The following is a 23224-nucleotide window of genomic DNA, read 5'->3' as shown; positions in this document are numbered from 1 at the left end:
AACATCTCGGAAAGTGACTGTGGTATTCACGATCGCAGCAATCAAGGAACCTTGTCTGAAAATGTTCAACATATGCTGTGTAAAAATCTTTTGAAGAATTATGCTGTGTGGGCCATTTTGTTAGGTCTATGACGTAGAATTTTGGTTTTATGCAGTTACGTTGTGTTATCTCTTCGGTTGTACATGAACATTTACATATATTTGAGTACTATGACTTTGTATGTGATTGCTCGTGTGTCAATGCTTATTTTTGTAGTTTCACAGTTAACAGCTTTCATAATATTATGTATGAAAATATAATCCGCTGGTGCAACTCATAAACATGAATCCCTCTAAAACGCACTGACAAGACACCGTGATACATAGCAATACTAGTAAATGCGTTTATTACGGCTGCCAGATCACCGCGAAATTCCTTTTGCCGGTAGAGTTCATGAACAGAAGTGACAACGATGTGCGTTTTGACAACATAGCAAAAGTTTGCTGTGCAGTAACTAACCTGTATACGTCAGTGGTTCCAGTTGGCTAGGTATCGTTTGTGTGTTGTGGAATCTGACTTCACAGATACGCATTGGCCTGTTGCTTTTTACACATGTTGCTGTTATTCAAGCATCACCCTAATGAAACAAGACCTCGCATTATTGTCACTGGGTAATGCCACGTAGTCGCCCTTTTATGTTTATTCCATAAGTACATCTACAGTAACAAATGACACTGTTTGCCACTTCATGTCCCATTGCGCACATCTCGACGCATTCACAACGGACGTAGTTTCATACGCATTCATAGTCACACACTGGCACTTAACTAACCACCATTATATCAAGCCAGAACACATTGGACCAGCCTTCCAGATGACATCTTATCCATCTCTATTAGTGAACCATTTCATAATAACCTGATTTCGTTGCGTTTTTATTGTGTATAAATTTGTTGCACCTTGGTGTTTATAAATTGTTTGCTTTTTGTTTATTTGTTTCCTTGTTATTTTTAACTTTTTTTCTATTTTTTCGCAATGTATATACTGATGCCCCCCTTACTCAATGCCCTTTATTGGACCTGTAAGTAATTTTGAATGGATAAATGAACAGTGTTACTCAATGCATTTTTTTTACTTTTCATGCATATCCATTCTTTAAATGTTTTTCATTGTGTTATGCTGCCACCTGTAAGGTCTAGTGTAAATATTACCACTTTGATGAAGATACAAGTGACGGTTCTTCAATAAACGCGCATTGGCAACATTTTTTGCATTCGTTTTGACAACAGCTGTGTAAATAGATTTGATTTCGAGCTTTATACTCAGAGCATGATTCGCAAAACCAGTGCTTGCGTTTCAGCACTCTCTTCATCCCGACACAGTCAAAATGGAACCACTTGACTTCACAACTGGCACCATCGAATGCAATCATTCTTCTTTCTTCCAGCCCCTTGCATACACAAAAGGTATCAGGATCCTCCATGTCACTGTGAGGACTGCTATTATTGGCATTCTGACCATCACGTGCGGGCAAGACTCTAATAGAGCTGGTGTCTACACTCATTGTTGAAAGGCCATCTTGCTCAAGTCATTCTTTTTATGGTTGGTGAATCAGTGTGCAACTAACTGTGTTATAAAACACTCTTGAAAAACTTTCTGGCATTGTCAACTTGTGAGGTTACGAAGGTTTCATCAATGTAAATGCGCTTCACGTTTATCTCAATTTGTTCTAGAGGACAAAGTCAGTGTAACTTGTCTTGCACACGAACATTTGCAAATGAACTTGGTAGTAATACCGGTGAGTTTTTTTTGAAGCTGCCTGTCTACTTCTGTCACGCAGCCATTCGTGTCACTTAGCAGGTCGCTGAGTTGCCCATTTTTTACTTTCCAAGGGTACCCTACTTCTACAACACCTGCCCCACAACAGTTTCACTCAGCCAGCAAGTCTGGTGTTGCACCTAAGTACACGTGCTCAGTTGGTATAAAAATCCCTGCTTCTTTGTAATGGACACCTTCATGCAGATTTTCACTCACACTTTTATATTTCAAAAGTGCCTTTGCTTCCTTCTCCCGCCCATATTTTATTGGAAAAGTGGAGGGCTAGCCGTATACATGAGGAATACATATGCTCTTGACGCGACACGGAGATGGTGACTCTAAACGTGTGTGACACACATCATATAACTTTGATGCAGTGATGTGGCCGGTGCGATATGCATACCAGTTGACGCTTAATGCCTGACTCCTCGTCCTGGTCTGAATGCTCTCACAGGCTTGTTGCGTGATGACGAGGCTGTCAAAGATCTTTCACACAGCTGCATAAGATCCTTGTAGTCCAAGTTCTTTGCAGGGCAGTCGCAGATGAGGCGAAAGTTTGAGCTGTTGCAGGCCCTTATAACCGGTACAAACATGTCGCTGTAGTCTGGATGGGTACTCAGTATTGCTGGATGAAGTCCTGAGACAGCTACAACGTCATACAGTACCTTCCATTCCGCTTTTGTTGGGGAAGGTGCCGCAAGCTTCGACCGACCATTTGGCGTGTTCCTTGAGCGACACTCGCCATCCAGAATCATCTTCTTCATCGTAGACGAAGAAAAGTCCATTTGTGCCACTGGCCACGCTATGATGGTGGGAGCCGTATGGTGGGAGCCAGCTGTTGGCGACATATGTGCAGGAGTCACCGTCTTGCGCGCGCCCGCCGTACTCTATAAGTGAAACAGCAGGGCTGCCATATGAGAACACGCCTCGCCATTGCCGGCCATACACACAGAGGGCTGCGACTACTTCGCCATCGCTTTTGGACAAAATGCATGCCTTGACAAGAGGAGCTGACAAGCTCTATGAGTGGTTTATCTGCGTACAACATAAAACAGCGAGTAAATAAAATTAACACTCTCCGCGATGGGCAGCATACAGCACAGCGGCAAAAAACAAAAAAACAAAATTCAGCTACTCGTGGCCACCTAGTCAATAAAACTAGCAATTCAGCAAGTTGGTCACTTTAGCGAGGAGATAAAAATGCGACAAAAAGAAGCGCTTACTTGTACGATTACGATAACGTGTCCGCAGAGACTCGTCCCAGCAGCGGTTCCTGCAAAATTCAGCCGCCGTGACCGCCACTGCCAAAATGGTGGTCATCAACGATCACACCTCCAATTTACAAAAAATTTTAGCAGGTGTGCCCCAAGGCAGTATCTTGGGACCCCTTTTATTCTGCGTATATATTAATGATATCGTAAACATTGACGCATCCGTAAAGTATGTTATACACGCAGATGACACAGCCTTACTTTTCACTGCTCAACACTATAAAGATTTAATCAATGACACAAACCAGGTAATAATAAAGCTAGCGTCTTGGACATGCAATATTTTTTTTTAAAATTAAACTCTTCAAAAACGAGAGCTGTTCACTTTAGGCCTACCCTTACGGAAACGCCATACATGGCCCATATATAAGTTATATCTGGCCATATATAAGCATATATGGCAGCATATGTGGCCACATATAAGCATATATGGCAGCATATTTGGCCACATATAAGCATATATGGCAGCATATGTGGCCAGATATAAGCTTATATGGCAGCATATTTGGCCACATATAAGCATATATGGCAGCATATGTGGCCAGATATAAGCTTATATGGATGTATATCTGGCGGAGTCGGTTCATGTATGGGGTTATATACGGCCATATATGACGCGGTTGGCCCATATAAGGAGTCAAATCCGGCCAAATAAGGCACGGCCACACCATATATAACATATCAAGTGGGTCCTTATATGTGGAAGTGCTCTCTTATTTGGGATGAACCACGTATATATTTGGCACCGTGATCACACTTTTATGCGAATTGTAATATATAACAATTTGTACACAAAGCTGACCTGCTTATTTTTCATAACAATAGGAGTATTAAATATATATGTTGTTTCTGCCATGCAAAAAAACCGAAATTTCAGGTCAGCTTTGTGTACGTGATAGTTGCAACTCAGTTGAATACATATATGCATGCATTCATGTAATTTAACTCGTACATTTTTCATGGCTTTAGGTTTGAAACAATAGGTTGCAATTATTACGACGTAAATATTGTATACAAGAGCAGACATGTTTTACGAGGAAGGAATCGTGTCAAGTCACAAAACGTATTGAAGCTTCCGAACCTCGCTATTATTATAGAGCAATCCTATATAGTATATGTAAAGACAAAATGCATGCAAGTTATATTGTTCACATTAATGCATTGTTTAAAGTGGCAGCAAGAAATAGTAATTTCAATGCACTTTTAGCTTCCACATCGGTGGACAAAATTTCTGATTATTTGAAAGTTTTGATGGCTATATGCTCCCTTCATATAACAATATTTCTATTAATCCTGTTGACCCCTCATCTGCGATTGCTTTCAGCAGCCATTTACTAAAATTGCATGCGCAGTGCAATTTTTAAGGCAGTATTTTCAAAAACAAAAAGAACTTACGTGAATGCAACTTGCAGGCACTATTATGATTACATTCAAGATGGAAGTTGTACTAATTTATTGCAAAAATACATCTTGCGTTTCCTTCGGCTATGTATAATGTTCCTGGCTGTGCACATAATAAATTTATCAAAAATTTAATGTGAACAATTACAAGTGAACAATTAATTTATTGTAATGTTTGCAAGCGTCAAATAAATCTCACGTCATAGACATGTACGTTAAGAAAGGTGCAACTGACTCACACGAGATACATATTTAATGGACCATGTAATGAAATGCTGAAGCTTTATAGCAACATTTAACGTAGGCTGCCGAATTCACAAAACTTCTATTTTGTGTCGGTGTGTCATTACTTGGTCGAGGTCACTAAAGCGCACGTGCCATCATCAGGATTAGCCTAAACATTGCCTTGTGAATACAATTAGTATGACACATTTTTTTGCGGGCTGGCGTGTTACCTAAGCCTAACTCTACATTATGTAAACAGCCCCTTGCTGTGCAGGCGCGTAACGATTCAAACTGCTTGCGAACATATCCTTTCAACACCAACACGGTAGTGCACTTACTTATAAGATATGTATGCCGGTACATACTCACCAAACTGCGCAAGAGCACACTCGCGTATAGAGATTCATGGGCACCAGGACACTGGCATTTCATTCAATGTGGCTAGATATTTTCGGCCATGTCAGAATGATATGAGTGTATTATTATTATTATTATTATTATTATTATTATTATTATTATAGTTGTTGTTGTTGTTGTTGTTGTATTTCGAAAAACGTCCAACAGCAAATCCATATGCTGTCATACTGTGTCGTTATGTAAGTTTTATGAGATCAGTTATCTTGGTGTTCTTTTTGATAGCATGCTGAATTTTTCCTACTTGCATTAAATGTGCTGCCATGCGAGGCCTTCATTCTCTTCCTGTTGGCTCAACATCTCGCGAGAATCTGGTTCTCCTACAGCCTTCTACAAATGGTACACCGTGATATGTTGTGCTCAACATGAGTACATATGCATATCTGATTTGGAATGGCCTTGCTAAATCCAGCAGTAGCGCCACTGAGTGAGTCCAGAAAAATTTCATAAGCATTTATCCCCATCGTTTCACTAGAATCCTTTCAATACTGCTGGAATATTATATTTGCCATCAGTTAATGGCCGGCAAAATCGCGCTGAGCTGTTATTTATTTACAAGCTAGTTCAGGGTGAGATATTCTGCCCTTCTCGGTTGTAATAATCTTCAAACTTTGCGTAAGTTATCGAGAGAGAATCGACCGTTACATGTACCTACCAGCTTCTTTCAACACTCTATCCTTTACAGAATACCGAGTCTCTCTAACGTCAACTTTCTTGATTCGTTATGTTTTTCATAGTCTACAGTCATTTTGTTTTGTCAGTGAAGGCTGCCCTGTCCTAATGTAGATTTGCATATGCACAGATTCTTTCCTTTTCCGTCTTTCAGGAAGCCACGATTGTGTATATTTCACATTATTTTTCAGTCCCATTCCATGAATATCTACTCTTTTGTTTATTGTTCCCATTTTGCATTATTTTTTTTCGACAGCTCGTTTTTGCTCTTTTCATTGATTTGCTTTTCTGTGGACAGTCTGTAATGTATTGTTTATTTTTGTTTTATTTTCGCGCGCGCCAGCGTGAAAAACCCTGTGGTTGTTCTTGAATACGTTAAAAATGATTGAGTGACTATTGGTTGATTGAATAATATTATTATCATTATAAGTCCTTGCGAAATAAGATGCAAATTTGGCTGAAACGCGTCTTCGTAGCCAGCGTACACGAAGCAGTGATTTCAGCTCCACCGAATGCCTGTCTCAAAGGTCCTCCACGTGTAGCTTTTTCGGCTCGCGGGAGTAAGTTGAAATCCATTGTCCGAAAAACCTCGCCTGACTGCATTGGTTGCAAGGGGTGCGCACAGTAAAAAAAAATACAAAAAAGGGCGCCCATCGGATGGGTGGACAATTCGGAGAACGTAGTTCGAAGAAGTGCACGTAGGCGCCCTGCAGCCCTGCCGTGGCTTACACCAGTCTGTCGACACAGCAGGAAAGAGAGTGCCGCGGCCCATTTCAAGTAACGACGAAGAAAATAGTTTGCACAAACATTCAGTCGTATGGTAATAACATTGCGTCAATAATTGTTAAAAAATGAAACGTCGTTCGCCAATAAGCTCAGGAAAATTTAGTTCTAGTGAAAAGTGCGTAAACCATTGATCTCAAAGAGTATTGTAATGTTCATTGTGATGTGCATGGCATGCACTGTATCCATCCGCGCCATTGTTGCTTTTTTGCTCGCCGGAGTCATGGGTGCCGTGCTGATCGAGTTTATTAATTTTAATTCCTTTTGCTCTTATTTCGTGTTCAACTGCTGCTCCAATTTACACAAGATAATCGCGCAGCTCTCAGGAATCTACTTCGCTGTACGTGGCGAAAAAATTGTGGACGGACGTGGAAGTGTTTTTGTGTGCGTATGCGTCTGTACGCTGCTGGATTGGCGATCGTCAACTTTTCGTGCGAGAAAAAATGGATACCCATGCTTGCGGCAAGCGTTCCTTCAAAACTTCTTCCTAAAGCAGTACGAATGGACGTGGTGGCTTTAAGGTGTGAATAGGTTATCAGGATTAACAGGCTCCTTGAAAGACAAGTCTCGGTTAAATGTTAAGGTAAGTTCATCATTTTCATTACCTTCGCACGTTGTTCATAAATATAATGATAACTCGAAAACATACCACATTGCATGCTTGCTGAGTAAATAACTTTATGCTAATCGTGGTTACGTCATTAGGCTGTTTTGTTTAAGCGATACGACAACACTTTCTTTTTTTTTCTCTTGATCCAGACAGTGCTCTATTTAATCAAAAAATCTACGCCAGGAAATTGTTGGTTTCGTGCCATTGTACTTTTCATAAATATATTGATGTAAATATACTTGTGTTGTATTTGTCTCATTTTAACGCTTGAGGAAAAACCAAGGATAAATTACAACTTGCGCAATTACAAATAAAAAAGAGTTGCATATCTCCAACTCCAAGGGTGTCATGAGATTTATGAGCCTACGTTTGAATTTGTCTTGCGTTTGAATTTATCTTTCCTCGTCTACGTTCCACTTGTTTTTATATTTACGTGTGTTTTGATAAGGACACGCAGTTAAAATTTTGTTGCTAGTTTGATTCTTCAAAACAGGGTGCTATGTCACGGATCCAAATGGAAAAACTTAAGAATAGCCTGTAATTTCGTTTCCGCCATCTACAATCAGGGTGATATAAGTGTAAATTTGACTGGAATGCGTACATCACAGACGACATTATCGTTACTGATGTCGCAACATCGCATGGTTATCTTGAGGAACTGCGCATACCCGCATACATAGTTACACAAAATAATGCGATGTCACGTTTTAATCCGTGAGCACTGTAGATAGTTTTACGCAAGCCGACAAATAAACTGGTATGATGCATTAGGGCTTGCTACTCTGTGAAAAAATTGGGGGACCGTTAAGCTCCGTTTTTCACAGTTGAACGTGACAGCAGTATCGATCCTGTTTCTTGTGCGTAATTCAATCACTTAGTGTGTACTCTTTATTGCATGATGCTACTTGAACAAATTTAATTGTGGAATAGTACTGTGTAATTGAGAAGGTTGAAAGTGTCTCAATGAAGGTTTCGCACATGGCTGCATTTTGTGTAAAAAAGGGGTAACATAGTTTAAAGAACAAGAAATATATGTAATTACCGAGTTGCGCGAAAAAATTGAAATACAAAAGGAAGACACCTAGACGCAGCACACACTGACAACTGAAACATTGTTGGAGAAAACAGACATACGTATATATGCGGTTACGAGAACACGTGCGGTGAAAGAAAAGGTTTAGATGAGCAGACAGATTGTATAAATGATGCGCTTCCAGGAAAGCTACCTCAGTAGCAAGCAACATAAGTGAGAGTTACGTGACACATGAATACCCAGCTTTGTTTATGAAATACGCCTCTCCGATTTCCCGCGCTATACCGTGTCACTGAATCTAGCTTTAACTACCGTATTCCAAACAAGGGCGCGCAGCCACACTCTCTACAATATGATGATTGGTTAGAGAATGGTTGTTAATTCCTTTAGAGAAGCTTTGTGATATACAATTATATAAATAAATTCTAAATAATACTTCCCACACGACAGCGCAGTGCCGTCCACCACACGATGTCCACACTGTGAAAGAAAATGATCAGATGTCTGCTCATCTAGTCATTTTTTTCCACCTCACGTATTGTCGTAACCGCATACATATGTCTGTTTTCTCCAATGAAGTTTCAGTTAGTGTGCGCTGTGTCCAGGTGTCTTCCTTTCGCACTTCAAATTTTTTCGCGCAACTAAGTTAAGATGAAGTACCAACTCGCCCAGCAGAACGTGCTTCTCAATATAACGTGTGTAAAATGTTTTAGAACTTTATGCACCCACTACGCAGTCGTGAGGGAATACGTGCAGTAACCAGTGTGCCTTTTGTAATGGTTGGCTGTCTTTAGACCGCAAAGTCACGTTGGTAATAACGTGTTGTGATGCTTGATGACAATGCACGCTTGTATCATGCAATATAGCTGCGATAATAAATGTTGTGTTGTGAAACCTGTATGCAGGATACATGTATTTGTTAAGCATGACAGTTATTTTCCTTGCATTTACAACAAGAGGAAGTTATTCATGCTTTATTTCCAAGCAGATGCATAGCTGTGTGGTAGAGCACTTGCATGCCATGCAAATTGCCTGCATGATTTCGATCATCACTCAAACCCTAAAATTTACAATATTTGTTTTATTTGCATTCTCTCAATTTTCGATCATTGACAAGACGATTTTTCACAGAGAGCCACCGATGCCTACGCCGGAATTTCTGCAGAATGAGCTCTTTACCACTGTTACGTTAATGATGCATTATTGGCAAAATGGAAAGCGTATTACGTTTACAAAGTACATTTTTAGTGTCCCGTTGGCAAGAAATGTTGTTAAATGCCTCCATTCCCACGCGCACAGAGACCTATAGACACCAGTTTTAGCAGTCGTTCTATAGGTCATTAGTCACAATACTTGTACATAACAAGCTTGCATACGAATCACTTTCGACCGAACTCCTTAAAAGTTGATTATCAACCCATTTAAGTTATTCAATGCACACGCAGTTCATACGGTCAATATCAAGTCAATATTTCGTTTTGACTGACTATGGACGCTCCATTGACACGCGAGAAAAGTTTTAAACATAACACACTGTGAAAAATATCTTTACGAAACTCAAATTGAGCTCTTTTATGCTATTCATTTTTGTCAAGTCAGAATCGATAAAGCGGAATATTTACTTGCACTGTACTATTTCTCAGACCGTGTTGACCATAGGTTCAAGATAAGAATAATCGCATGCAAGACTGACGTGCTTCAAAATGATTGTTACAAAAAAAAATTACAAGATGGAACCAGCTGCCTTCTAGCATTGCCTCTACACTCCCAAATATTTGTTTTATTTCATGTTAAAATTGTTCCGATTTATATGTTAGAACATGTTCCGATTTATATATGAATTTCTCATGCAGATTGTGATTCAGGTGACTTTGATTATTTGTTTGGCTGACTATGTATTTTTTGTATTCTACTTTTCGTAAATGCTCCCCCAATGTAATGCCAATTGGTGCTGTGGGTAATGAAATAAATAGATAAATAAAAGTGTCGATAAGTAAGCAATAAATTTAAGCACAAAGAATTTATCTCTTCAGGAAAAGTGGACTAACAGTGACATGTGCCCACCACAAACTTTAAATATGATGCCAAGTTACATTCTAGCAAATAGTTGTTGAGAATAACTTGAGATATAATGAGGATAACTTAATTGAACAAGAATGTTCAGGGGGTATGTACTGCCTTTATTTTGGAGATGATAGTGACTGCATGCAGACCTTTCAACAAACAGGTATATTTCTAGCTGAAGAATGATTTGAGCAGCTATATTTTTTGCCGGTGACACAGGCTGAACTAATATAGATGAATCATTTGAATGGTTTATATAAAAGTATCCATATAAGACCATATATGAAAGCATCCATATAAGACCTTATATGGATGCTTCTATATATAGCCATATATGGCCATATACAGCAACACCCATATATGGGGATATAAGGCCCATATATGGCTATTTCAGGATTTGGACATATCAGGTTATATACGGCCCATATATGGGGATTCCATATATGGGCCAGATATGCCCAATTCCTGATGTAGCCATATATAGGGATTTTTATATAAGTCCATATATAGGATTTTTGTAAGGGTAGAAATGAACCACTACCTTTGCATGCCCCGTTAATGCTCGGCACCTCGGAACTTCAGATAGTACCAAGTGTTAAATGTCTAGGTGTAATCTTCGATGAACATATGTCATGGGATTCCCACATTGAAAAGCTGTCTTCAAGTTTATCCAGAATAACTGGAATCTTGTCTATGGTGCATTTCCTGCTCCCTAAAAAAGTTAAACTTCTCTTCTACAAACCGTTGTTCTTATCACACATAAATTATTGTCATCTGGTTTGGGGCACAACAACATTAACGAACATTCACAAATTAAATCTCATACAGAAAAGGGCAGTTCGCGCCATTGCAGATGCTCCGTATGGAAGTCACACGTGACCGCTTTTTGCAGAAATGAACTTATTAACCCTACTAGATTACTATCAAGCAAGTCTTATGAAACGCTATTACGCAGGACTGAAAAGTGATAACTTTTTGGGCACACTTGCTCGTATAAACCAGCGGACCCTTTTTTAGAACACTCGTCATATTCACACGTGGTTTCTTCCACGCACGCGCACGAACTACGGCAAGGAGATGCTGCGCTTTCTATTGCCGTTCCATCTGAATCAACGAACACTGTGAAAATATTGCTTGAGATGTGTTTTCGTCCTACCTGTGTTAATGCCATTGTATTTCTTTTTTCATTTGTACACTCTCATCGTTCTTTTATGTGATTATCAAAATTAAAGTTGGTACATTGTTTTAAAGGTTTATTTTTTGGTCTGTTTCACTTGGATTATCTGTCTATATATGTTCATATGTATATGTTTATGCATTCTTTTACAGGTCTATTTGAGCGACATAGTGTTGTCTGATTTACTTTATACTATAATGTACACTTGCCTATCCCTGCCACTTTGTACGGGGTCATGGTCAAGTTCGTGAAGAGGCTTTCTGACCCCGGCCCTCAGCATCCTAAATGATGGTATGCTGGAATAAATAAAGTTCAAAGTTCAAGTTCACCCAGCCGCTGGTCACGCAATTCTGGCCATCCATAGATTTGTATGCATTGAGCTGCTTTCGAGTGACGAAACTTGTCCTCAGAACAAGAAAACCTATAATGTCGCATTTGTCCACGCGTGGCCGAAGGTCGACGTTCACAACATATTGTAAGCCGGTATCGAAAGTGTCCATGCCGCACAGTTGAATTTTTGATAGATATGTAAGGTTTAACGTCTCAAAACCACCATATGATAATGAGAGGCGCCGCAGTGGAAGGATCCGGAAATTTCGACCACCTGGGGTTCTTTAACGTGCGCCCAAATCTGAGCACATGGGTCAACAGCATATTCCGCCTCCATCGGAAGTGCAGCCGCCGCAGCCGGGATTCGATCCCGCCATCTGCGGGTCAACAGCCGAGTATTAGCAGTAGACCACCATGGCGGGGCCACAGTTCATTTTTTTCCCTCGTATTGCTGCCTGTCAGAACCGCACAAGCTACTTATATACGAAACGCCGCATTGTGTCGCCTTCCCACTCACGTAATTACCACTTGAAGAGCCGAAAACACAAAGAATTACCTACAATGTTTACACAGCGTTGATGACTGAACCACTGTTGCCGCCAGAGCCACCGATCCAAGGACGCCAAAATGGCGGAGAGCAGTATGTGACGTCTGTGGTGACGTCACATGAATACGCCATATACCGACGCAGCGCCTGCCTTGAGTTAGATAGAAGAGGAGGCGCGCGTATCACATACGTCGCTACTTTGCGAAGTTTCAGAGGCTTTATTTCGTACCCTGCTGCTCCGCGCACGACACCGCGGCACTTTCATTGTGCTCACGTTTCTGGAAGTTTCACTGTCACAGGTTCAGGCTTGTTGTTAGTGTATATATTATGTGCCAAAATGGCTACTTCACGACTTAGCGACAAAAACGACTATAGCGACAAAAAATTTAGGTTAGGGCCAAGGCTATTTTCTGGCGACTTTCGACTTATATAGGGGCGCAGTTCATAGCCATTTTTATTGTTTCCAGATAAAATACCGAGCAAGCCCAGTAGCTACCTTTTGTTTCTAAGCTGTTCTGAAGGTAATGTCGATGCATGCAGTACTCCACCCCCCGCCAGCCATCTGATGCTCGTCCACACACCTCAACGCAACGCGCAGCGCGCCTGCCAAGGAGGAGTGACGAAGTTGTTCTTCTGATTGTCCACTCAGTGCTCGTCACGAACATTGTGTGGGATCGGAGAATTTAGTGGTTTTGCACATTAGCATATAAATCCAAAACGGGAAGGTGTAATTTTAACTTGCAAATAAAGAAGAAAATTGTTCGCGCCTTCTGGCTATCAGACTGGCGATGTAGCGTGCCAAGTCTTGTCTATTGAATACTATCGATCCTCACATACATTGCGCATATTATAGGTGTGTGTATGTTGGTTCTTGTTAGCATGTGTTTCAGACACCCTGTGGACTTGCAGATTGCCTTGAAAACGTTTCATCTATATTGTGCTTAGTCATTTGTGTATGCTCTTTTCTTGTTCTATACACAATTTCCGTGTGTTCGTATCGTCGTACGGTGGAGTAATCTTTTTCTAAAATATCAAGATGTTGGTCGCGCTCCAACAAGGAGGATCAATTCTCCTTGTGCCGCAAGGAGCAACATAACAAACAAAATAAACCATTTTACTAGCTGCACGAGGTATGTTAATCTCGAGGAATTGATCTGGAAGCAACATTATTAATAACTCCTGATGCTTAACGTCCAAACACCACGATGTGTTTATTAGAGATAAAGCAGCACAAGACTCTGAATGAAAATGCGCATGAATATGTGACGTAACCATTTCACATGTAGGCACAGCACATAAAACACGTAAACAAGTATGGGACACAATTACAACAATACCCCCGCCCCTCGCTCACCGGAAAAAAAATTGTTGCACCTTTCTTGTGAAGACTAAATATGCAATGACATTATAAGCTGCTATTCAGCTTTAGTCAACACTCCGGTTTCTTGCAAGTATTTTATAACCTGCCCCAAAATACACATTTCGACGTGTTTCCAAGAGAAGTACTTCCTATGGCAAGCATTTGATGAATACTCGGACTACAAGTAACATGAGGTACATAGGAGAAGCACACACACATACCACGAAACAAGCACTTGTTTTGTATTTTGTGTTTTTCTCCGTACGTCACTTGCGGTGTTTTCAAGGGTAATTTCTGTGTCGTTTGGCTGGTCAGCCTTTTTAGTTTCGCCATCTAACTATTACCTGTTTATTTTTCAGCTCTCGTTGTCACTTTAGCGAGGCAAGTGCACTGTCCAAGTAGAGAAATTCGCGAACATAGAATGAATTGAGCTCGCTCACAGTATTCGAAATATTTCTCAGAGAGGCCTTCGTCCTGCACTGGACATAGAACCGGTCGAGGGTGAAGATTATGATGGAAATCATTATTTGATTTGTTTATTTGTTTGGTTGTTCAATTCTTTGTTCGTTCGTTTATTTATTTTTTCTTTCATTCGTTTGTTTCCTTGTTTTCGAATGAAGAATAAGTTTCTCGAAGCAGGTCATCTATTGGTTCGAAATCCTTTTAGTTGCAAGATCTCAGAAGGTTCAGCTCGTTACAGAAACTCATTACACTTCAGCTCGTGCTGTTGTGTAATGAGTTTCAAACTTTTAAAAACTTTGCAAATTATCGAACGTGTACTTCTTTTTCTCGAGGAAGTACTCAAAAAAAGTATTCCCCTCCCATTGAAGTAATTGAGCTCAAGGATACCATTCTGCTATCGGCCACCATCGTGATGAACAATTCCGTAACCATGTAATGTAGTAACAAAAAGCGTACCCCACAAATAATTATTGAAACCTGTGTGAGAAGTGGCAGTACACAATATTTGCGACTTGTCTGCTGCATTAGAGCGGAAAGCAAATTAGGAAAATCTGAGCTACAGTTTGCTCTGGCCTGCTTCTTTAGAGTGGCGAAGGGTGACTGGGGAGTGAGAAAGTGGTGACTTACCATGCTAATGTAGGGAGATTAGAAGATGGTCTTGTTATGCTGGGTTAATTCTACAGGCGTGCATCCAGTCCAGTGGCTTCTAAAACGTGACAAAGATTCCTATCACCACATTTGTGCTGCTTGCGTCAGGACAACGATTCTAACAACAATTTACTTATCCACAACACACACGTAATGCCCACGTTACCTTCATCGCTGACCTAAAAGACACAGCACATACCTTACAAGTTAGTCTTTTCCAACAGAATGGATATCTAAAAATGCCATACAGTTTATTAAAATGTGGATATTTTCATTGTGATGTTCCTGTTAATTTGACGTGCTGTAGTCACCTCAACGGTAAAGATGGCTTTATTGACAATAATGCTTTTTCTGTGCACTCTATATAGAAAGCCGCCTTCTTCAATCACGACCATCCTTGCCTCCGTAGAGCTGATTACTCTCATTGTCGATATTCATAGCAACAATATGAAAATCTGGGTGCCAGCCCTGCTGCCCGTAATAAAGGCGGCGTGGAGATGACAGTGGGAGAAGAAAGATGCTTCGAGAAAAAAAGAGCTTTCAGCAGTTTGGGGAACACTCTAACCAGGCCTAACGTCACAATTAATGAGGCAGGACTGCAATATTATCGTTTATTTATAAATCCAGTGTGACCAAAAGGTAAACAATTTCCCCGATGCAGTACTTGCTACTGTACGGCGTATCATAAAGCACACCCGTGTTGGTCATCCGTATATAACCTTCAATTTGTCCAAGTACACGGCGAATTCATGCCGTGAGACCCCTGAGCAGTCGCTGCACACATGGCCAACACACATCCTGGAAAGGCGCATTGCTATCCTGCAGGAAGCCTTCAGGAAGTGAGAAGCAACTCACGGTGACCCTGCAGTCCATGCGTTTTTAAGATGGTTGTGCAGGATCTCGCAGGCCTCTTCAAGGAACAGGAAATGTGGTACTCGACACGCATGGTGGTACGAATCCAGCCGCACATGGTGCTGAGGGAGCTGTGCGTCATCATGTGGCCCGGCAAGAAACTGGACATAAAACCATGATGCTGGCCGGTGAAGTACTCTGTGAGTAGCCGCAGATGCTTGACGTAGCTCAGGCCGGGCAGTTGACGCTAGATGCATGTGCCGGCCTTGAAGCACACAGAACGCTTTCCTCGCTGACGTCCCCACGGTAGTGCTTCCACAACAGCCGAGGGTGACAGCAGGACACAACCGGAAGGCGTTTCGCGAAGAAGGCACAGGTGCGGAGCCGAGGCACTTTGTGAATGGGCTCGCGGCCGTGCATGACGATGTCCCGTACATTCCGCATGAACCCCGCAAGTAAAAAACGGCGCTTCTGACACAAACGCCAGGTCTTCGCCGTCACCCTGCGCTCTGCGCTTCGAGATGGTGATGCCGCAGTCGTGTTGTCCGATCCAAACACGGTGTCGCTGGGGAGGCTCACGAAGCAAAGACATGCGTAGTCTTGTGTCTTCACGACGCTTTACGTTAAACGGGGGAAACAACAAGGCCTCGGTCGTGCTTGTGGTCACCTGGCGAAAGTCGCGACGAGCACATGCTGAAAAATGCAGGTCGAAGACTTGACTCGGAGGCTCCAACATGATAACGAGCGAGCTGACGCGGAACGCCTTGCAGAACGAACGACCACGCGCATATGACGCGCGCGCTCGCTAAGATCTACGTAGCAATTAAGAAAAAGAGGAAGGCCAACGAAAGCACTAAGGATGATTCACCGTTGCGGGTAGTGCCATTCTTACGGGAATCACCATCATCATTATCATACGCGAAGTGCAGGCCTCACGGTGGCTAGAATAAGGCGCGTTTTGTAGCAAAAGATAATAATTAAAGCGGAGTTTTATGAAAACAAGATTTACATCACACGTACGGAAGGAAAGAGAGATCAACACCACGGCGATTGCGTGTTCTTCGGTGGTGCCGTGTTGGCGCGCGTGCCAAATGAGGTTCGTCGACAAAGTAGGAACAAGGCTGCCGAGCGGCGTGCGCGCAACGCAGCGGCGGCTCCCGCTGCAAGAAGCGACCCCGCCGTGCGGGCGCGAGAGGCCGAAGCCATAGCCGTCATCCTGCGTGGCCGTGCCGCGAGGACCGTGCAGTGCGAGTTTCGCCCACTCGCCATTATTCACCCCAGTGATATGCTGCGATTTTTTTTGTCTGTTCCTTCTTTGTCTGCGTGTCTGTTTATTTTTTCACTCTCTCCACATGTATCGATGACTGTTTCTATCGTTTTCTCTTTCTGTAATTGGTGCTTTCAGTTACTTTGTTTCTCTCTCTCTCTCTGCCTTTCAGGCTGTATAGTATGCCTGTTTTTTCTGTTTATATTAGTTTTCGTGTTTCTTTGTATTCCTTGCTTTATTTCTTCGTTTTCAATCTATGTCTCTATGTTTCTAAGTATTTCTTGCGCCCTGTGCTGGTTATATCGAAAATCCGTGTTACTACACTTCACGTCGGACAAGTGAGCACGCCCAGCGGGTGAGCGCATGCCAGGTGCACTTGTTTGGGTGGCCAAACAGAAAATGAAGGAGAACGCGAACAGGCATCACAGTGTTTCCGAATGTGAATCGGAGACTTTCCGAGGAGGTGAAGGCCTTGCTTATCAGACTTTTTAGCGTGTATTAATTTTTGCCTTCCGCAGAGAAATATTGTCTTTTATCCAGCAAATCAAGCAAAGTGAACTGTTTCAACAGCTCCATGGTTATTTAAAAGGAGGCGTCGAAATTGAGGGCAATGGTCATAGGCGTGTGCAATGGGCGGGGACATGCTAGGGGGGGGGGGGGTGTCTTGGTGTCTTAGTCACCGAGGGCGAAAACGCTGTCCCACATTTACATAATAGGGGGTGGGAGTGCTGTGACGACCTTTCACCTAAAACCTCTGAAACTTTGGAAAGTAGCGACGCTCGAGACAAGCATGTAAAGACTTGATGAGTTTCGCCCTTAATGAGGCTCTGAAAGGCCGCTCTTCAAGCTTTCGCTGTGATGGCCCTGCTCGTTCCGCACAGGCCTGGTGCTTTTTCTTTGTTTCTGGCAATTACTCCTTATATTTCTACATCAGTTATATGCGGGCGCCCTGAACTTATGCTTTGTTCATTTATTTGCAATTTTCTTATGGTTCAAAGATCAAGGAAGAAAAGAAAGAACTGTGAGCCAATTCTATTCAATCACTCATTGAAAATGATATTTTTCATCGTTCAATGCCACAAACTTTTTTTTTCATCAGGCCGCTTTTCGACCATTTGGCTGCAAACTGAGCGATGAATTGAACGGCTTGGCCAGTATGGCAACTTTTAGCTTGAGTTCTGGCTCCTTTTCCAGTCCACCCAATGGCAACGCTCGTGGCGTTGAATCACAATGATTTATGGACGGGCAAGCGGTCTTCCCACCAATACCCTTATGCAGGACGTTTTTAAATAGGTAAAGAAGATATTTATTAAAAATGCTACATCCCAGTCACCTGCTGATGGCACCTGTCATATTTGTGCACGAACAGTGCTGGCCAAAAATATTTGCGGCACCTAAAGTTACACAGAAGTGAATGATTAACAAGAACTCAGTTAACTTTTTTGTTATCAACCCAAGGGCAGTCATATATGTTATCATTTTTTTAAACTATAAGAAAGCGATAACACTTAGCAGCAAGGGTGCCAGTTCGATTTTCTTGTGCTCACAGACTTTTTCGCAGTTTGGAAACCAGTCTATTTCTTGTTCTGATAGCTGCTGGCACTGTTCACATTGCCGTTATTTGTTTCATTTTCTAGTCTTGGCGTAGCTGTTTGTTTAGAGGATGTCGAAGGAGATCAAAACTCTTTTTGACAAGATAAACCGGGAACATGGGAGGAGTTCATATATTTCAAGGAAACCATCGAGTTAGATTTTCGCAAGGAACTAAGGGATAATAAAACGTTTTTGGCTACGGTAAACTAGAAAAATGAAAACATTTGGAAAGAAAACTAAGCCCAAAGGACCTCAAATGTTGAACTAAAGGTGTAGTGCCTTGATTTCGCACGGCAGGAGAATGACCTTGAGAATAGAACACTCCTGGACCCTCGAGATGCTCTAGTGTTCAAGGTGCTTGACTGGTAACCCGAAGGTCGCGTGATCCATCCCCGGCTACGGCGGCTGCATTTTCCAAGGAGGCGAAAATGTGCGAGGCCCGTGTACTAGATTGAAGTGCACGTTAAAGAACCCCAAGTGGTCTAAATTTTATATCCCTCCACTACGGCACCTCAAATAATGATATCGTGGCGTTGAGATGTTAAACTCCAGATATTATTATTAGAGTACATGGGGCTGAACGGTATTCTCGAAGGGCAATTGCCAAAATGAAAAGCACTCCTTACTAGTCCTCCAAAGACCTTGTTGAAGTGATAATACATATTGGGAAAAAGGTGGGCGGGCCACCTACTTGTTGTGACTGATATCAAACGAACACAAAAAGTTCCATCGTCCTAAAACCTAAACAAAAACATTGTGGTTAAGCCATTCAAGTAGAGAATCGATTTATATGACTGATATGTGGGGTTTCACGTCCCAAAACCACCATACGATAATGAGAGACGCCGTAGTGGAGGTCTCGAGAAATTTCGACCACCTGGGGTTTTTAACGTGCACCCAAATCTGAGCACACAAGCTGCAACATGTCCGCCTCTATCAGAAATGCTGCCGCCGCAGCCGGGATTCGATCCCGCGACCTGCGGTTCAGCAGCCGAATACTTTAGCCACTAGACCACCGTGGTGGGGCATTCGAGCAGAGACAATGGCGGGATAATGTTTTTATGAATGCGTGCACAGCAAGCCTGACGAAGCTTCTCTGACGAAGGCTGGTCCACCAGCTATATATATATATATATATATATATATATATATATATATATATATATATATATATATATATATATATATATATATATAGTTTTGGCTGCGACAGCGTTTACTTGAGGAAGGACCTCGCAAAACGAACGGGCAGAGCCAGCACACAGACGATGACGATGATGATGATCCAGAGTGGCAATGAGGGCAAAGAGACAAGCGGATGATGGTGATTGTGATTATGCAGGGATGAGGACGATGTAAGTTACAAATGCCCACACTAATTCCCCCCCACTTGAAAGCGGACACCCTGGCTGCCGTAAGTCAAAGTGATGGGGAACGTCGCGTGAAAGGTTTCATGCGACAAACGTGGACAATCTCTGTGCTGCGGTAGCGGCGGTCTGTTGGGGCGACGAGTGGTGTGACACGATAATTAACCGGCGACGTCTGTTCGATGAAGCGTGGTTGGAATTTGTCACAGAGACCAGGATTGCGAATAGGTGTCAAAAGCAGCACCTCGTCACCAGGTTGGAAAGACGCAACGCGGTGGGATTCGCCATAGATGATCTTCCGCTCGTGCTGTCTCGCTTCAGTATTGATGCGAGCCTGATGGCGAGACTGGGCCAGGCGGGAAATGTATTCTTCGCTAGAAGACTGACATGAATTCCCATGGCTGCTAAAGAAGGAGACGTCGAGAAAGGTAGTCGGGGTGCGTCCGTACACGAGGTAAATCGGTGAGTAGCAAGTTGTTCGCTGAACAGCGGTGTTGTAAGCGAATGTCAGGAATGGTAAAAAAGTGTCCCAGTTTTTGTGGTCGGGTTGGATGTAAACGGCTATCATGTCTGCAAGGGTTCGGTGAAATCTTTCTGTGAGACCATTTGTCTGAGGGTGGTAGCTTGAAGCTGTCTTGTGAGTAGTTCCACATGCGCGCAGTACTACATTTACAACTTGTGACAGGAACACTTTGCCGCGGTCACTAAGCAGTACACGAGGAGCCCCATGACGCAGTATTATTGCGTGAAGAATAAAGTCTGCAACTTCCACAGCTGAGCCTGTAATAACAGAGGAAGTCTCAGCGTAGCGTGTCAGGTGGTCCACGGCAGTCACTATCCATCGTTTGCCAGCAGATGTGACGGGGAGAGGCCCGTAAAGGTCAACACCTACAACCTCGAACGGCATTGAAGGGCACGGAAGTGGCTGTAGAGGTCCAGCAGGTGCCGACGTGGGGAGTTTACGACGCTGGCATGGGTAGCAGGAACCGACGTACCGAGCTACACTAGAAGAAAGGCCAGGCCAGTAATAACGACATCGAATGCGGTCAAGAGTTTTTTTAAAACCAAGATGACCAGCAGTCAAGTCGTCGTGGAAGGCTTCGAGCACCTGAAGTCGAAGAGAGCGTGGCAGTACAGGAACCCAGCGCTGACCGTCAGGGTGGTACACGTGGCGGTGGAGAACCCCATTGTCCAGCCTAAAGTGCAGGAGTTGACGACGGAGTCGCGCGTTTGGTGGATGAGAAACTCCCGAAAGGTGGTCCATAATGCGTCAGCAGTATGAATCGGACCGCTGGCGGGAGATAAATGTTGGCTCGTCGTCCGAAAAGGGTTGCGTTATTGATGCGAGCGTATGAACTTTGGTAGATGTGGCGGTTGAGTTCTCACCAACGCTCATATGGGTAGTTGGAAGCGGGCAACGAGATAAAGCATCGGCGTCTTGATGTTTTCTGCCTGACTTGTAAGTTATATCAAAGTCGTACTCCTGCAAGCGTAGTATCCACCGACCCAAGCGTCCGGACAAGTTCTTCAGTGTAGAAAGCCAGCATAAGGCATGGTGGTCCGTAACGATTGTGAAGTGACGCCCGTGGAGATAGGGACGGAACTTCTAGACCGACAAAACCACAGCCAAACACTCTTGCTCAGTTATAGTGTAGTTCTTTTCAGCAGCGGTGAGTACGCGACTGGCATATGCAATAACTTTCTCTAGGGAATACTTGTCGCGTTGTAGAAGAACGGCTCCTATACCAAGGCCGCTAGCGTCGGCATGGAGGATAGTTGGTTCGGCTTCGTCAAAGTGGCAGAGCAGAGGTTCAGACGTGAGTGCCCGCTTCAACAGGTCGAATGCTGTTTGGCATTCTTGAGACCACAGAAAGGGGACGTTAGAAGCAAGTAGTTGGTGTAATGGAGCAGCAATAAAAGCGAAGTTCTGGATAAACCGGCGAAAATAGGAGGCGAGGCCAAGAAAACTGCGAAGCTCCTTTGGTTTTTTGGGGCGCGGAAAGTGAAGGACTGCAGAAATCTTGTCAGGGTCGGGCCGGATACTATCTTTGCTAACGACGTGTCCTAAGACCTTGATAGATTTGCTAGCGAAAGAGCATTTCTTCGTGTTTATTTGAAGCCCGGCGCCGGAAAGGCACGTCAAAACTTGATCCAATCGTTCTAGGTGCTCAGGAAACGTTGACGAAAAGATAATAATGTCGTCCAGGTAGCAAAGGCAACTTTTCCATTTCAGGCCGCGCAGCACGGTATCTATCATGCGCTCAAAAGTCGCGGGTGCGTTGCAGAGCCCGAAAGGCATCACGTTGAATTCATATAGCCTGTCGGGGGTTGCGAATGCCGTTTTCTCCTTATCGTCTTCATGCATGGGGATCTGCCAGTACCCAGAACGCAAGTCGATGCTTGAAAAGAATTCCGCGCCTTGTAGGGAATCAAGGGCGTCGTCAATGCGTGGCATAGGGTACACGTCCTTGCGTGTGATCTTATTGAGCGCCCGGTAGTCCACGCAAAACCGCACAGAGCCATCCTTTTTATGGACCAAAACAATAGGAGACGACCAAGGGCTAGATGAGGGACGGATGACTTCCCGTTTAAGCATGTCCGCAACGTTTTCTTCTATAATTTTTCTTTCAGTTAGAGACACGCGGTAGGGTCGGCGGTGTACAATAGATGTCCCAACAGTTTGAATTCGATGTGCTGTAGTATTAGTGCGACCCAGCTTAGACGAGCAAATATCGAAAGAATTTGCATGTTTCTGTAACAATGCGAGCAACTGCTGCCTCTGTGAATATGTCGATTCGCTGCTGATAGTGGTGGTAAAGGCGGAGGAAGAAACATGCTAACCGAGGCAAGGTTCTTTGGACGCGATGGCCTGAAGTGGCGTGACGAGTACAGGCTCGAAGTCAGCAACACGGGCCACAGTAGTGCCTTGTGGCAGCAACTGGCGCGTAGGATGGACGTGGCAATGTCGTGTGGGCGTCGCTGGGAGGCACGGCCGGAACTTGAGGGTACGTGGCTATAGGGTGAGAAGCAGGTGGCTGCACGGGCGCAGAGCCAGTCAGGGATGTAAGTTCCTCCCTGATGATGTCACGTAAGGGCATTCCCGAAGGCTGTGTAGGTCGCGGTGTAAGGTGTGAAGCCCATAGACCGCAATTCTTCGCGTATAATGTCCCGGATGAGGTCACGCAGATGGCCATCTGACGTGGAGTGGTGGTCGCCGATGTCTGGTTGAAGGCGGACGGAGTCCAGCGCATCAAGGCGCTGGCATGTCGCCACGACATCAGCGATGGTAGCTGGGTTTTGCACAGCGAGGGCATTAAAGGCAACAGGCTCAATGCCTTTCAATATGTGGC

The 23224-nt window shown here is 43.4% G+C and overlaps 1 protein-coding gene across 1 annotated transcript in view; it reads right to left on the bottom strand.

Moving 5' to 3' along the window:
• Positions 1 to 392: 392 nt before the first annotated feature.
• LOC142775953 (uncharacterized) overlaps positions 393 to 23224 on the bottom strand; it is a 96098-nt gene continuing 73266 nt past the window's right edge. Inside the window, exons 2-3 of the mRNA XM_075878559.1 lie at positions 3022 to 3071; positions 393 to 2685 (exon numbers count right to left, since the gene is read on the bottom strand). Coding sequence (XP_075734674.1) covers positions 2212 to 2646 — 435 coding nt within the window. The 5' untranslated portion in view covers positions 2647 to 2685; positions 3022 to 3071 and the 3' untranslated portion in view covers positions 393 to 2211. The remainder of the gene's footprint in view (positions 2686 to 3021; positions 3072 to 23224) is intronic.

Source organism: Rhipicephalus microplus, chromosome X (assembly GCF_043290135.1).
Source record: "Rhipicephalus microplus isolate Deutch F79 chromosome X, USDA_Rmic, whole genome shotgun sequence".
Lineage (NCBI taxonomy): Eukaryota > Metazoa > Arthropoda > Arachnida > Ixodida > Ixodidae > Rhipicephalus > Rhipicephalus microplus.
This window is presented reverse-complemented; position numbering and strand designations above follow the sequence as displayed.